The sequence below is a fragment of the Microcaecilia unicolor genome, chromosome 6 (assembly GCF_901765095.1).
Source record: "Microcaecilia unicolor chromosome 6, aMicUni1.1, whole genome shotgun sequence".
Lineage (NCBI taxonomy): Eukaryota > Metazoa > Chordata > Amphibia > Gymnophiona > Siphonopidae > Microcaecilia > Microcaecilia unicolor.
In genome coordinates this window covers 156,998,850-157,013,744 of record NC_044036.1, presented here as the reverse complement: position 1 = coordinate 157,013,744, position 14,895 = coordinate 156,998,850, and the positions used below count along the sequence as shown (strand labels likewise).

Below are 14,895 nucleotides of genomic sequence, written 5' to 3'. Positions count from 1 at the left end.
CTGGCCAGTAGGTGTCACTGTTGAGCATTGATAAACTCCCTCCCCCACCAGGAGGCTGTGAACACTGAGCCAGGCCCGGGAATTACTCCTGCCTATTTTGAACAGCTTTGTTAAATGCAGACCCACTGAATCATCCTATGACTGACTTAAAGCAGTAGGATTTGTACCAAATCCTGTCAAGCTTATAACTGAAGTTCTCTGAGCAGTTGGTCCTGAGCAAGATTTTTGACCTAAGTGTAACTACTACTACTACTATTTAACATTTCTAGAGCGCTACAAAGTGTACGCAGCGCTGTACAAACACAGAAGAAAGACAGTCCCTGCTCAAAGAGCTTACAATCTAATAGACAAAAAGTAAAGCATTTAAATTTAAAATATTTAAGCAGTCAAGCACAAGAGAACAGTCACAGAAGGACAGAAGATGTTGAAGGGTGGTCAGTGTGATTAGGTGTAACTCTGGTTGGAGTAGTGGGAGAAGGTGATAGGAGATATACTATAGGATGTCATTCTGAGGCCAGGCTAAGTCTAAAGCAGGAGAAGGTATAACTCCCATTATTAACAGTATTAAGCAGATTGATGATGAACTGGATGCAAGGTCAACCCTTTGCTTTGTCCTGTAATTTGTTGATGTTGTTCTTGTAAGAGTTATCAGTGCTTTATCTTTACAGATAAGTACTATATGTCTCTTGAATTCCTGTAAATCTTGATCTAATCAGTGATAGGCTTTCATTTCATTTTCTTCTTTGTTTCACACAAGCTCTCTTCTATTTACAGTTACTCATGGATGTATAGTGTCCACAGTAAAACTCTTTCTGCCAGATGGCTTGGAAGCTCGACGGCGAACCGAGTAAGTACAATATTTAGCAGTTTGACAACTACATTAAATGCAGTGAGCTTGCAACATCAAATGATTATCCCATGGAAAAAGAGAGCGCTTGGTTTTATTAGATCCCACATATACTGATCTATTTGCGTTGACTTTTATTTTACGGTATACTTTATTTTACATGGAATGTTAAAGTAGGAGGGTGGGACAGTATCTTTCAAAGTTTGATCATGCTTTCTACTGGATTGCAAAATATGGATTCTAAAAGGCTCCAGTTCAACAGCCTGACTGGTCATATCCAATTTTTTTGCACCATGTGTCATACTGCAGCAAAAGAGATTAAGCCTCGAAAATTGGTTTCATCTGATTTTTTTTTTTAAACTTGATCCTGAAAAAAAAGGAGTTTAATTGAATGAGGCTGTTCCCTCCTCTGCCCCTACCTTACATCTGTGCTAGTGGGAGCGCTCTCCATATTTGAGAAAAATCATAGAACATAAGATTAAACTACTTTTGAAGATTTTTTTCAGATTTGTTTTGTTTTGATGATTTTTTTTTATTAATGATTAAAAGCTTCATGCAGTGTTTGCATGCACTGTGCAGCTAGATATAATGTAGTACATAATGTGGCTTTAGGATTATCAGGCAGTAAGAACCTCCAAATCACTGGCTTCCTAGTTTTGATTACTTTAAAATTCTTTTAATATTAATCAAAAACATTAGTTAACTTTTTAACCAAAAAAAGCAGCCCTCTGATTTGCCAGCAGTTAGTATCGCCAGCCTTGGGGCAAATTTGTGCGGTCTCTGAGGGAGCAGAGCTGGTGGCAGACAGTGAAGAGCTATCTTCTTGAGTCAGCAATTGTACCTAATCCGAGGGATGGGTTTCAGATGGGAGGAAGGTTTTTAGTTAGGATATGCAAAGACAATGACTTTCATGAAGAGCTCAGTTGATTATGAAAACATGAATTATCTCAATATGGAATGAGGGTAAGAGAGGCAAGGAGTAAATCAGATATCTCCAATTCTTGTTCAGCTTTCCCTGGCATTTACTACTCCAGTTTGGTCCTTACACTAAGAATTTGACCATGACCCACCCACCAGAAGGAGGCAGAGAGATGGGCCCATTCAGTAACCCTGGCAGCGCTATAGAAATGCTAAGTAGTAGTAGTAGTAGCTAGAAAGAGGTGGTGGTTCACACAGGCCTGGAAGGAGCCATGGTGGTCCCTCATCTGACTCATGCAGGCCAGTTCAGCTAAGTAGTAACCTTGGATATTTGAAATGGGGAAGAGCGCTGGAGTTAGGCTGAGAAGGGGAGAGAATTTTATTTATTTGTTACATTTATATCCCACATTTTCCCACCTATTTGTAGGCTCAATGTGGCTTACATAGTACCGAAGAGGTGTTACAGACTCCGGTGTAAACAAATACAAAGTGATGTTGTGGTGAGATAAAGAACATATTTATGTGTGTGTGTAAGAGAGTGAGTTCATTGCTTTGCTCTTCTTGGTACCTATCCATGTTAACCTTAGGCCTTACCAAAAAAAGTCAGCTTTGGCTAGGCCACTGCCTTACACAGAAATGCAAGTTGGACCAGAAGATATTGTATGTGGTGCCCCCTGGTGTTCAGTAACCCACAGAGCAGCAGCATTCTTACTGTATAAGAAATATATTCACATTTTATTTTCTTGAGAGGAATTGTGCTTTATCAACTTGTGATTTAGGTATATATGTAAATACTAGCCGTTAAGCCCGTAAGAACGGGCTAGTATTTTGTTTTCCTATGGCCTCCCCCCGTCCACCAACCCTGCTCTCTCCCCTACCTTCCCCCCAGCGTCTGTTTCCCTCAGTTCCGCCCCCTTCTTCCCTCCCTGCTCCCTCCTCCTCCGATTTCCGCGCCCATGTCCAAGCTCTCCTCCCTATTGGGCTGTTCTTCTGGTGGAGGCAGGGCTTGGACTTCTACACTCTCAGCGTTCCGACTCTACTGCGCATTTGCAGGTGAGTCGGTCACTTGCCGTTTATATGTTTGATAGATGTTATGTATATAACCATCCCAGAGAGGATGGTGGTAGTAATCTTAGTTTCTCCGAGGACAAGCAGGCTGCTTGTTCTCACGACTGGGTGACGTCTGCGGCAGCCCCACCAACCGGAAAAAGCTTCGCGGGCGGTCCGCACGCAGGGCACGCCCACCGCGCATGCGCGGCCGTCTTCCTGCCCGTGCGCGACCGTTCCCGCCAGTCTTGTTTTTTCCGCGCTGGAGAGAGTCGTGCGTCGCCGCTCTCTCTTGTCAGCCCCGGAAAACCGTCGCGTTTTCGCAAATTTCTTATTTTTTTGTTTGTTTCTGGTTCCCGCGCGTTCCGGACCCTTTTCTTTTCTTGTGTAAAAAAAAAAAAAAAAAAAAAAAAGGTGAACGCGCTTGTTTTTCCCTCGTTTTCTAGCGGGGGCGTCGCGTTGCGGCCTTGTGGCCGCGCGGTCGATTTATTTTTCGAGGTGTGATTTACCGCCACCATCGACGACTTTAATTTCGCCGACGCGATTTTTCCGTCTATGTCCTCGAAGGTCCCGAGTGGATTTAAGAAGTGTGGTCGGTGCGGCCGGCCTATCTCGCAGACCGACACCCACGCTTGGTGCCTCCAGTGCCTCGGGCCGGAGCACAATATCAAGTCGTGCTCTTTGTGTCTTGGTCTCCGGAAACGGACTCAGGTTGCGAGGCAAGTTCTACGGGACCGTCTTTTTGGAACTTGCGCCGGCCCCTCGACGTCGACGGCATCGGTATCGACGGCCGGTTCTTCGGTAGCGGTATCGATGTCAGCGAAATCGGCACCGATGGCATCGACCCCAGGAGCACAGGTCCCGTCGGCCCGCCGGTTCTCCGGTGAGGGTAGGGGTGAGAGGCCGCGTGGGCAATCGGCCCCGGTCACTCCCTCTGCCCATGGCCCTCGGTTCCTCGAGACCGAGGGGGGTCGACCTCCTCCTCCTCCATTCCACCTGGCGCCGATGACGGGCACCGCAAAAAATCAAAGAAGCACCGTCATCGGTCGCCTTCGATGCATCCGGCTCTCGGTGCCGGCGAGGAGTCGACGCCGAAGCGTCAGCGTCGAGAGGAGAGGTCCCCTTTGGTAGTGGAGGTCCCGACGCGTCAGGGTCCCAGCACTTCGGTGCAGTCTCCTGGACCCGAGCAGCTTCCCCGGCACCGACACCTCTACCGGCCCCCCCGTCTTTCCCGACAGCGGGCCTGGACGAGTGCCTCCGAGCCATCCTTCCGGGGATCCTGGAAGGGCTGATGCGCCAGGCTGTGCCGGCGCCGGGGGTGCTTGCGCCCTCGGCGCCGTTGACTGTGGCGCTGGCGAGCTCTAGCCCGGTGCCGAGGCCTTTGACACCGCCGCCGCTTGCGGCGCCGGTCTCGACCGCCACGCAGGTGGAGTCCCCGTCGATGGAGGGAGCTTCGTCCCCACCGGCGCGGGAGTCCACCGCTCGACGACACCGAGGCCTCGGTGCCTCGACGTCGAGCCGGGCCCGGTTAAGGACTCAGCTACATGAGCTTATGTCCGATACCGAGGAAGAGGCCTCGTGGGGGGAAGAGGAAGACCCCAGATATTTCTCCTCAGAGGAGTCTGTGGGCCTCCCCTCTGACCCCACGCCTTCACCAGAGAGGAAGCTCTCGCCTCCTGAGAGCCTCTCCTTTGCCTCCTTTGTAAGGGACATGTCCATTTGCATTCCCTTCCCCGTGGTCTCTGTGGATGAGCCGAGGGCTGAGATGCTCGAGGTTCTCGACTATCCATCACCACCTAGAGAGTCCTCCACGGTGCCGTTGCACAATGTCCTCAAAGAGACACTGCTTCGGAACTGGATGAGACCATTATCTAATCCCATCATTCCCAAGAAAGCAGAGTCCCAGTACAGAATCCACTTGGACCCAGAGTTAATGCGGCCCCAATTGCCCCATGACTTGGCGGTCGTGGATTCTGCTCTCAAGAGGGCACGGAGTTCGAGGGATACCGCCTCGGCGCCCCCGGGGCGGGAGTCTCGCACTCTGGACTCGTTTGGGAGGAAGGCCTACCAATCTTCCATGCTCGTGACCCGCATCCAATCTTACCAGCTCTACACGAGCATCCACATGCGGAACACTGTGAAGCAACTGGCGGACCTGGTTGATAAGCTCTCGCTGGAGCAGTCCAGGCTACTACTACTACTACTATTTAGCATTTCTATAGTGCTACAAGGCATACGCAGCGCTGCACAGGCCTTATCAGGAGGTGGTCAGGCAGCTGAAGGCATGCAGAAAGTTCCTGTCCAGGGGTATATATGACACCTGTGACGTGGCATCTCGTGCTGCGGCCCAAGGTATAGTGATGCGCAGGCTCTCATGGCTGCATGCCTCTGACCTGGACAACCGCACCCAGCAGAGACTGGCCGACGTCCCTTGCCGGGGGGATAATATTTTTGGCGAGAAGGTCGAGCAGCTGGTGGACCAACTGCATCAGCGGGAATCCGCCCTCGACAAGCTCTCCCACCGGGCGCCTTCAGCATCCACCTCAGCAGGTGGACGTTTTTCCCGGGCCCGGCAGGCTGCGCCCTATGCTTTTGCCAAGCGTAGGTACACCCAGCCGGCCCGAAGGCCTCGACAGGCACAGGGACAGCCCCAGCGCGCTCGTTCTCGTCAACAGCGTGTGCCTAAACAGCCCCCTGCGCCTCCACAGCAAAAGCCGGGGACGGGCTTTTGACTGGATCCACGGGAACATAGCCGCCCTCAAAGTGTCTGTGCCGGACGATCTGCCGGTCGGAGGGAGGTTAAAATTTTTTCACCAAAGGTGGCCTCTCAAAACCTCCGACCAGTGGGTTCTCCAAATAGTGCGGTGCGGATACGCCCTAAATTTGGCCTCCCTTCCACCAAATTGTCCTCCGGGAGCTCAATCCTTCAGCTCCCATCACAAGCAGGTACTTGCAGAGGAACTCTCCGCCCTTCTCAGCGCCAATGCGGTCGAGCCCGTACCACCCGGGCAGGAAGGGCAGGGATTCTATTCCAGGTACTTCCTTGTGGAAAAGAAAACAGGGGGGATGCGTCTCATCCTAGACCTGAGAGGCCTGAACAAATTCCTGGTCAAAGAAATGTTCAGGATGCTTTCCTTGGGCACCCTTCTGCCAATGATTCAGAAAAACGATTGGCTATGTTCCCTGGATTTAAAGGACGTATACACTCACATCCCGATACTGCCAGCTCACAGACAGTATCTCAGATTCCGCCTGGGCGCACGGCACTTTCAGTATTGTGTGCTGCCCTTTGGGCTCGCCTCTGCCCCACGGGTGTTTACAAAGTGCCCCGTGGTGGTAGCAGCGTATCTACGCAAGCTGGGAGTGCACGTGTTCCCATATCTTGACGATTGGCTGGTCAAGAACACCTCGGAGGCAGGAGCCCTCCGGTCCATGCAGTGCACTATTCAACTCCTGGAGCTGCTGGGGTTTGTGATAAATTACCCAAAGTCCCATCTCCAGCCAACCCAGTCTCTGGAATTCATAGGAGCTCTGCTGAATACCCAGACGGCTTAGGCCTTCCTTCCCGAAGCGAGGGCCAACAACCTCCTGTCCCTGGCTTCGCAGACCAGAGCGTCTCAGCAGGTCACAGCTCGGCAGATGTTGAGACTTCTGGGTCATATGGCCTCCACAATCCATGTGACTCCCATGGCTCGTCTTCACATGAGATCTGCTCAATGGACCCTAGCTTCCCAGTGGTTCCAAGCCACCGGGAATCTAGAAGATGTCATCCGCCTCTCCACCAGTTGCCGCACTTCACTGCTCTGATGGACCGTTCGGACCAATTTGACCCTGGGACGTCCATTCCAAATTCCACAGCCCACGAAAGTGCTGACGACGGATGCATCTCGCCTGGGGTGGGGAGCTCATGTCGATGGACTCCACACCCAGGGTCTGTGGTCCCTCCAGGAAAAGGATCTGCAGATCAACCTCCTGGAGCTCCGAGCGATCTGAAACGCACTGAAGGCTTTCAGAGATCGGCTGTCCTGCCAAATTATCCAAATTCGGACAGACAATCAGGTTGCAATGTGTCACGTCAACAAGCAGGGGGGCACCGGATCTCGCCCCCTGTGCCAGGAAGCCGTCGGGATGTGTAGTTGGGCTTGCCAGTTCGGCATGCTCCTCCAAGCCACATACCTGGCAGGCGTAAACAACAGTCTGGCCGACAGACTGAGCAGAGTCATGCAACCGCACGAGTGGTCGCTCCATTCCAGAGTGGTACGCAAGATCTTCCGAGAGTGGGGCACCCCCTCGGTGGACCTTTTCGCCCCTCAGACCAACCACAAGCTGCCTCTGTTCTGTTCCAGACTTCAGACACACGGCAGACTAGCGTCGGACGCCTTTCTCCTTCATTGGGGGACCGGCCTCCTGTATGCTTATCCTCCCATACCTTTGGTGGGGAAGACCTTACTGAAGCTCAAGCAAGACCGCGGCACCATGATTCTGATAGCGCCCTTTTGGCCCCGTCAGATCTGGTTCCCTCTTCTTCTGGAGTTGTCCTCAGAAGAACCGTGGAGATTGGAGTGTTTTCCGACTCTCATTTCGCAGAACGACGGAGCGTTGCTGCACCCCAACCTTCAGTCCCTGGCTCTCACGGCCTGGATGTTGAGGGCGTAGACTTCACTGCATTGGGTCTGTCTGAGGGTGTCTCCCGTGTCTTGCTTGCCTCTAGGAAGGATTCCACTAAAAAGAGTTACTTTTTCAAGTGGAGGAGGTTTGTCGTTTGGTGTGAGAGCAAGGCCCTAGAACCTCGTTCTTGCCCTGCACAGAACCTGCTTGAATAACTTCTGCACTTATCAGAGTCTGGCCTCAAGACCAACTCCGTAAGGAATCACCTTAGTGCGATTAGTGCTTACCATTATCGTGTGGAAGGTAAAGCCATCTCTGGAGAGCCTTTAGTCGTTCGATTCATGAGAGGCTTGCTTTTGTCAAAGCCCCCTATCAAGCCTCCTACAGTGTCATGGGATCTCAACGTCGTCCTCACCCAGCTGATGAAACCTCCTTTTGAGCCACTGAATACCTGCCATCTGAAGTACTTGACCTGGAAGGTCATTTTCTTGGTGGCAGTTACTTCAGCTCGTAGGGTCAGTGAGCTTCAAGCCCTGGTAGCTCATGCTCCATATACCAAATTTCATCACAACAGAGTAGTGCTCCGCACCCACCCAAAGTTCCTGCCGAAGGTGGTGTCGGAGTTCCATCTTAACCAGTCAATTGTCTTGCCAACATTCTTTCCCAGGCCGCATACCCGCCCTGCTGAACGTCAGTTGCACACATTGGACTGCAAGAGAGCATTGGCCTTCTACTTGGAGCGGACACAGCCCCACAGACAGTCCGCCCAATTGTTTGTTTCTTTCGACCCTAACAGGCTAGGGGTCGCTGTCGGGAAACGCACCATCTCCAATTGGCTAGCAGATTGCATTTCCTTCACTTACGCCCAGGCTGGGCTGGCTCTTGAGGGTCATGTCAAGGCTCATAGTGTTAGAGCCATGGCAGCGTCAGTGGCCCACTTGAAGTCAGCCACTATTGAAGAGATCTGCAAGGCTGCGACGTGGTCATCTGTCCACACATTCACATCACATTACTGCCTCCAGCAGGATACCCGACGCGACAGTCGGTTCGGGCAGTCGGTGCTGCAGAATCTGTTTGGGGTGTAAATCCAACTCCACCCTCCAGGACCCGCATTTATTCTGATCAGGCTGCACTCTCAGTTAGTTGTTCTTCGTAGGTCAATTTTCTGTTGTATCCTCGCCGTTGCGAGGTTCAATTGACCTGGGTTCTTGTTTTGAGTGAGCCTGAGAGCTAGGGATACCCCAGTCGTGAGAACAAGCAGCCTGCTTGTCCTCGGAGAAAGTGAATGATACATACCTGTAGCAGGTGTTCTCCGAGGACAGCAGGCTGATTGTTCTACCTACCCTCCCTCCTCCCCTTTGGAGTTGCGTTTCATCATTTTTGCTTGTCATTCAACTGGCGGGAACGGTCGCGCACGGGCGGGAAGACGGCCGCGCATGCGCGGTGGGCGTGCCCTGCGTGCGGACCGCCCGCGAAGCTTTTTCCGGTTGGTGGGGCTGCCGCGGACGTCACCCAGTCAAGAGAACAGGTATGTATCATTCACTATACGTGCAAGGCTGGATTCCAGGCTTGTCTCTTTAAGAAGAGTGAGTCTAGTGTTTAACTGTACCCAATAGAAAGGATAAAGGACAAGTGAAGATAACTTTTATTTATATATTTGATTATTTGATGTACTGCTATTTGACCAAAATTAACTTCATAGCAAATCACAAAATTAGTCGGTGGACATCATCAACCAACAAACTATTGTGCCAGTATTGTCAAAAATACATTTCCTACTGGGAATGGCTGCTACCCTGCAGCTAAAGTATTCTCATTAAAATTAAACCAGACAAAAGAAGGCTACCTTAACATCAGTTATATTTTGTTCTTTTACACTGTCATCTTATTTATTTATTTCTCTCGTCCCAAGGACCACTATTCCAGGCAAAGCTGGTTGAAGGTTGGAAAGGAAATCTCTTTCAAAATTGAATCGATTAGAGTCACCCCCTATGTGCTAGCAAAGCTTGGGCCCCTTCCCCTGTACCTCAGCAGTTTTGCTCGACCTCCATCCCCCCAACTCAAACCAAGCTACAATTTTACTGACCTTGATATAAGGAGACCTACAGGCTTATTTTTGAAAGAGAAGGGCGCCCATCTTTCGACACAAATCGGGAGATGGGCGTCCTTCTCTCAGGGTTGCCCAAATTGGCATAATCAAAAGCCGATTTTGGGCGTCTCAAACTGCTTCCCATCTCGTAGATGACCATAGTTCCCGGGGGCGTGTCGGAGGCGTAGTGAAGGCGGGACTGGGGTGTACCTAACAGATGGGCGTCCTTGAGCGATAATGGAAAAAAGAAGGGCGTCCCTGAGGAGCACTTGGCCGACTTTACTTGGTCCATTTTTTTCTTACGACCAAGCCTCGAAAAGGTGCCCAAACTGACCAGATGACCACCGGAGGGAATCAGGGATGACCCCTCCCCTGACTCCCCCAGTGGTCACTAACCCCCTCCCACCTTGAAAAAAAACAACTTTTTTTGCCAGCCTGAAATGTCATACTTGGGTCCATCACAGCAGTATGCAGGTCCCTGGGGGGGAGGGGGGAGGTATGTGTGTGTCAACGGAGGCATAGCGAAGGCGTGGACATCCTTCTTTCAAACATTTTGGACGTCCTGAACTGGCCCCTCCGCCCCCCCCACCACAGGGACGGCCAAATTTCAAGGGAGTAGAGTGGAGTGGCCTAGTTTTTAGAGCACTGGCCTTGCAATCCAGAGGTGGCCGGTTCAAATCCCACTGCTGCTACTTGTGATCCAAAATCCAAATAAATAAAGGGGATGTCAGAGGCATAGCAAAGGCATGGACGTCCTTCTCACAGAAACATCCACATTTTGGACATCCTCAACTGCCGTCGCAGGGACGGAGGCATAGCAAAGGATGTCCTTCACCCATACTCTTAAAAAAAAAAAAAAAAAAAAAATCGTCCCTGATGAGCACTTGAACGTTTTCACCTGGACTTGTGTTTTTTCTAAGGTTGTAGATGGCTATTATACACGCAGCTTGTCTGCATGTATGAAGCAGTCTTTGGCATGCGCAGAGCAGCCACGCATAATGCTTGGCTGCTCTGCACTGGCTTCCCCTCCTTAGGAAGGAAATCGTGTGCAAATGAGCTAACAGCGAGCCGCTCATTTGCATGCAATTTCCTTCATGCATGCCCATTCCTTTCCAAATCGCTAAGGGATCGGTAAGGGAAGGGCTTTTTCTTTTCAGTTAGTGCATCTGGCTGAAGGTAAGAGAGCTATGTACCTGGGAGCAATTTGTGAAGTCCACTGCAGTGCCCCCTAGGGTGCCCAGGTTGGTGTCCTGGCATGTCAGGGTGACCAGTGCACTATGAATGCTGGCTCCTCCCACGACCAAATGACTTGGATTTGGTCGTTTCTGAGATGGGCGTCCTCACTTTCCATTATCGCTGAAAATCAGAAACGACCAATCCTGGGAACGCCATCTCTAAGGTCGACCTAAATTTGCTGATTTGGGCGTCCCTGACCATATTATCGAAACAAAAGATGAATGCCCATCTTGTTTCGATAGTACAGGTTTCCCCGCCCTTGCTGGAGCCATCCTGCAAGGACGTCCCCAGGAAAACGTGGGCGTCGCTTTCGATTATGCCCCTCCTAATCCCCTTTCCTTCTGATCATTACCCCCCCTCTACCTAACTTATTTACTCAGTCTTTGCAGTCTCTTTTTTTAGGGTGTCACTTCACTTATTGCCAGTTTTCATGTATCGAGACTCCATTTTCATTCACTACAATGTTTACTGACACAGCTCTTTTTTTTTTTTATTAAATCATTTATTTATAATGTTTCATTTTACAAGGGTCACTTGCAAATAGTAGTACAGAGATGACTGCACATTAATACAAGATAAGAAAACAATCCCAACTAGATATATGGATTATATACAATCTTTCTCTTTCTTAGACCACAAAGTGAAGAAAAATAGGGATGCCCACTGCATTTACCACATGGTATTTACTCTTATGCACTTTAACTTTTACAGTTAAGGTTTGGTAAGTGCCAAAAATTACCACACTTAAGTAAAAGAGCCCCATCGATGGTAGTAAATATGTAACCACCTAGAATGCTATTCTGTTTGGGTGGGAGAGAAATTTAAATAAATAACAAATGAATTTGCCCTATCCATTATGATGTAAAGCCTCAATAAGATATGGACTGTCATAATTTACCACTCAGAACTGCTCTGCTCACTCTGAGGGATGGGAATTTGATAGATCCATTTCAGCTTTGCTATGTAAGATGAACCATGAAGAAATTTGAGAATAATATAAAGTGATGAGTTTTATTGAAATACATTTTTTAGTTCTGAGTTTGTTAAAAAAAAGCCGTAAATAGTAACATTGCATTAAATTACAAAAAAAAATGTCATGTTTACCTTTGGACCATATAAAAGGGTAATCTACTTTAGGAATTTATTGAAATATGCATTTGACCAGAGGTGCTTGAACATTACATATAACTGTATTTAGGTGGATGAATATCCCTTTTAGGTCATGGTCAGAGGCGGTATGCCTCCTATGTGCTAGTCTGAATATCTCTCTTGCCTCTTTTAAATGAGTGTCTTTATTGTGGAAAGGGTGGAGGGGGTTTCACCTGTGTTTCCTTCTGCTCCTTTGAGCTTCCAAGTGAGTTTGAACCATGACTGGGATCTGGTCCATGAGCCTTCACTCTCAACTAACCAGGGATTTTTTTCCTAGATTATATTCCCCCCCCCCCCCCCCCCCCAGTTTCCTATAGTCTGGTCATTGCAGTCGTAGCTGTTGACAAAGTGCCATGCATCAGTCCACCTCTGAGAATTCAGGGAAGGGTCATAAATCAACCATTAGATGCTGCCACTGCATGATGATTCCTTCTCTGAAGCATCTCCAGCAGACCCAGAGAGTGGACAAGCTGACCTGGGAATCAAATCCAAATCAAATGATTAAAATGGACACAAAAATTACTATGGAACTTTATAGACTCTGTGTGCAAAGTTGATGGTGTAAAATGAAATGACTTAAGATTTCTTTCTTTCCCAAACCTTGGTTCAGATATTTTGTTAAATGTATTTCTCATAAGGATAATTAATCCTTTTCTTTCATGAAATCCTTCACCTACCAACTATTATCTCTGTCTTGTTGAGCAGGTTGTCTTGTCAGGGTGATGATTCACAAACTACTTAGATTTCTTATGTTAAAGAAGGGGGGGGGGGGGGGGGAATGTGACCATGGAATGAAATCACTGGCAAGTTCATCATGATCAGACTTGTATTTCATGTACACCTGGTCTCTTAAAATGTTGAGTTAATTAGATGCACAGTTTCTCATGATTTGTGCAAAAATCTTTAAAATAGTTCAAATTGCTTTATGTTTGATGATTAAATTGTTAATCAGATCTTTTCCAGAACCTGATCAAACATTTTTAATTTCTGGTCATTAGGTCAGTCTTTTCAAAATTTGCAATTCCGGAAAAATAAGTCAAGTGGAAAGATTATGCAATCATACTGTATTATGCTTTTTGTCCTGTGTCTGTATATTCAATGCACTGTTGATAGTTTTCCAAGTATAATTCATTGCAGCTTGATGTAAAGGTTATTTGATTGGGTGGAGTGTTGCTAGAGAGCTGCCAAACAAGATGGCCATGCTTTCATTTGTTCTTCCCCTGGAGCTTACTGCAAAATAAGTGTTAGAAAACGTAGGTAGAGATTTTAAACTTTGGTAGCAGCTTGAAGGATTTAAAAAAAAATTTTTTAAGGTTCTACTGAGTATAAACAGAATTATGCTGGCAAGATTTGGCAGGATGTCAACTAATACTAAGCCATATCCTGAGGCAGGATACAGGAGGGTTGCAGGCCCAGTAAGAATTCAGTTTGGTAGCAGGCAATTAGAGTGGGCTTATCTCCAAAGTGGATCTTTGAGATGTTAAGAGAGGAAGCTGTTCTACTCTGCTTAGAGGAGAAATTATCAAGCTGTATTAGGGCTTTAAGTTTAATTAATTGCTCCTTAATGCAACTTAAAGGGCCTTAACACAGCTTGACTTGCTTTACCACTGTGAAATTTAGGTTGCCTCAGGTTAAATAATTATGAGACGCAAAACATAGAAACTTATGTAAAGCAACTCATTACTACTACTACTACTTGACATTTCTAAAGCGCTATTACTATGTAAAAACTAGAATGTGACTTGTGGGATGCACTAGGTGTGAACTGCAAGTCACATTCTGGGCTTAGAATGATGGTTAAATAACCTCAGTCAAAAATTAGGGTTACTTTACTATGCTGGGAGCATTGGGCCCCAAAGCCACAGGCCAGAGACTAAAAGCCAGTGCCATTCCCATGAATGTCTTCCCCCTCCCCCCAAAGGACCCTCCATCCCCTAAAAGTCCTACAACGTGATTCCCTAATGGTCCAGTGGTGATTGCCCAATCTTCCTGATCAGCATCAAATCCAACATGGCACTCCTAGTAGTAGTCTTGCACTACTACTGCTAGGGGGTCATGTTTGATATGGTGCTGGCCAGGATAGGCGAAACTGGGGATCTCTCCTTTCTGATCTAACCAGGACAGTCTGAATTTATCTAGAATATTTAAGGGACCTAATGGTGAAGTGACTCAGCATGCTGTTCTGCTAGTTACCTTTGTGTTTTCCTAAGACAGAAATTTTATCCTACACCTATTTTTCCAAAAGCTTGCGTGTTATTTCGGGGCTTAAAAATATGGATGTTTCCTGCTATAGCTAAATTTACCCAAGAACAGAGGTAAACATGTTCTTGGGAAGATCGAGAGTAGGTGGAGTTAGGTATCTAGTACCTGCAAGAATTAAAGGCTTCGCAGTAATATTTTGCACTCATTGTAAATGCATCACATTCCTACTCAACAGCCCCAATCTAATTATGTTAAAACAAACAAAACTAGCACAAAATCCTGATGTCTAAAATGATATGAAATTCTATTCCCAGTGTGTGTACTACGATCTTTTACTTCTGTTGAATTATCTTCTAGCACAAAATAGGTCTTCCAGTGGATCCAGAGAACTTGTCTTATGGGGATTCAAAAACATCTTATTTATTCACTAGTAAAAAAGCCCCGTTTCTGATGCAAATGAAACGGGGGCTAGCAAGGTTTTCTTCAGAGTGTGCATGTGGGAGTGTCCGTGCCCGTGCCCTCTGCCCTCTCTCCCTTCCCCTGTGCTGTCTGTCCCCTTCCCCTCCGAGTCCAGTGCTTCAGTGTTATGTTTCCTGTTGTGCTGTGTTTGTGTTACAGATAGAGTGAAGGCGTCTCTGTCCCCTCCCCCCTCTGAGTCCTTCACTGTTACAGAGAGAGGGATTTCGTGCTGTGCTGTTTTCCTTCACTCATGGGGAAACCGGATATCTCTGGCGCTTCACACTTCCGGCTGGAGGCTTTGGTGGTGCCTTTTATATATAGAGATATCTACTCCTTGATA

General features: G+C 47.9%; 1 protein-coding gene across 16 annotated transcripts in view; it reads left to right on the top strand.

The window, feature by feature from the left end:
- SLMAP (sarcolemma associated protein) overlaps window positions 1–14,895 on the top strand; it is a 255,812-nt gene that overhangs the window by 97,189 nt on the left and 143,728 nt on the right. For all 16 annotated transcript variants that reach the window (XM_030208024.1, XM_030208012.1, XM_030208020.1 and 13 more), the window contains exon 3: window positions 775–847. In XM_030208024.1, the coding sequence (XP_030063884.1) occupies window positions 775–847 (73 nt within the window). The remainder of the gene's footprint in view (window positions 1–774; window positions 848–14,895) is intronic.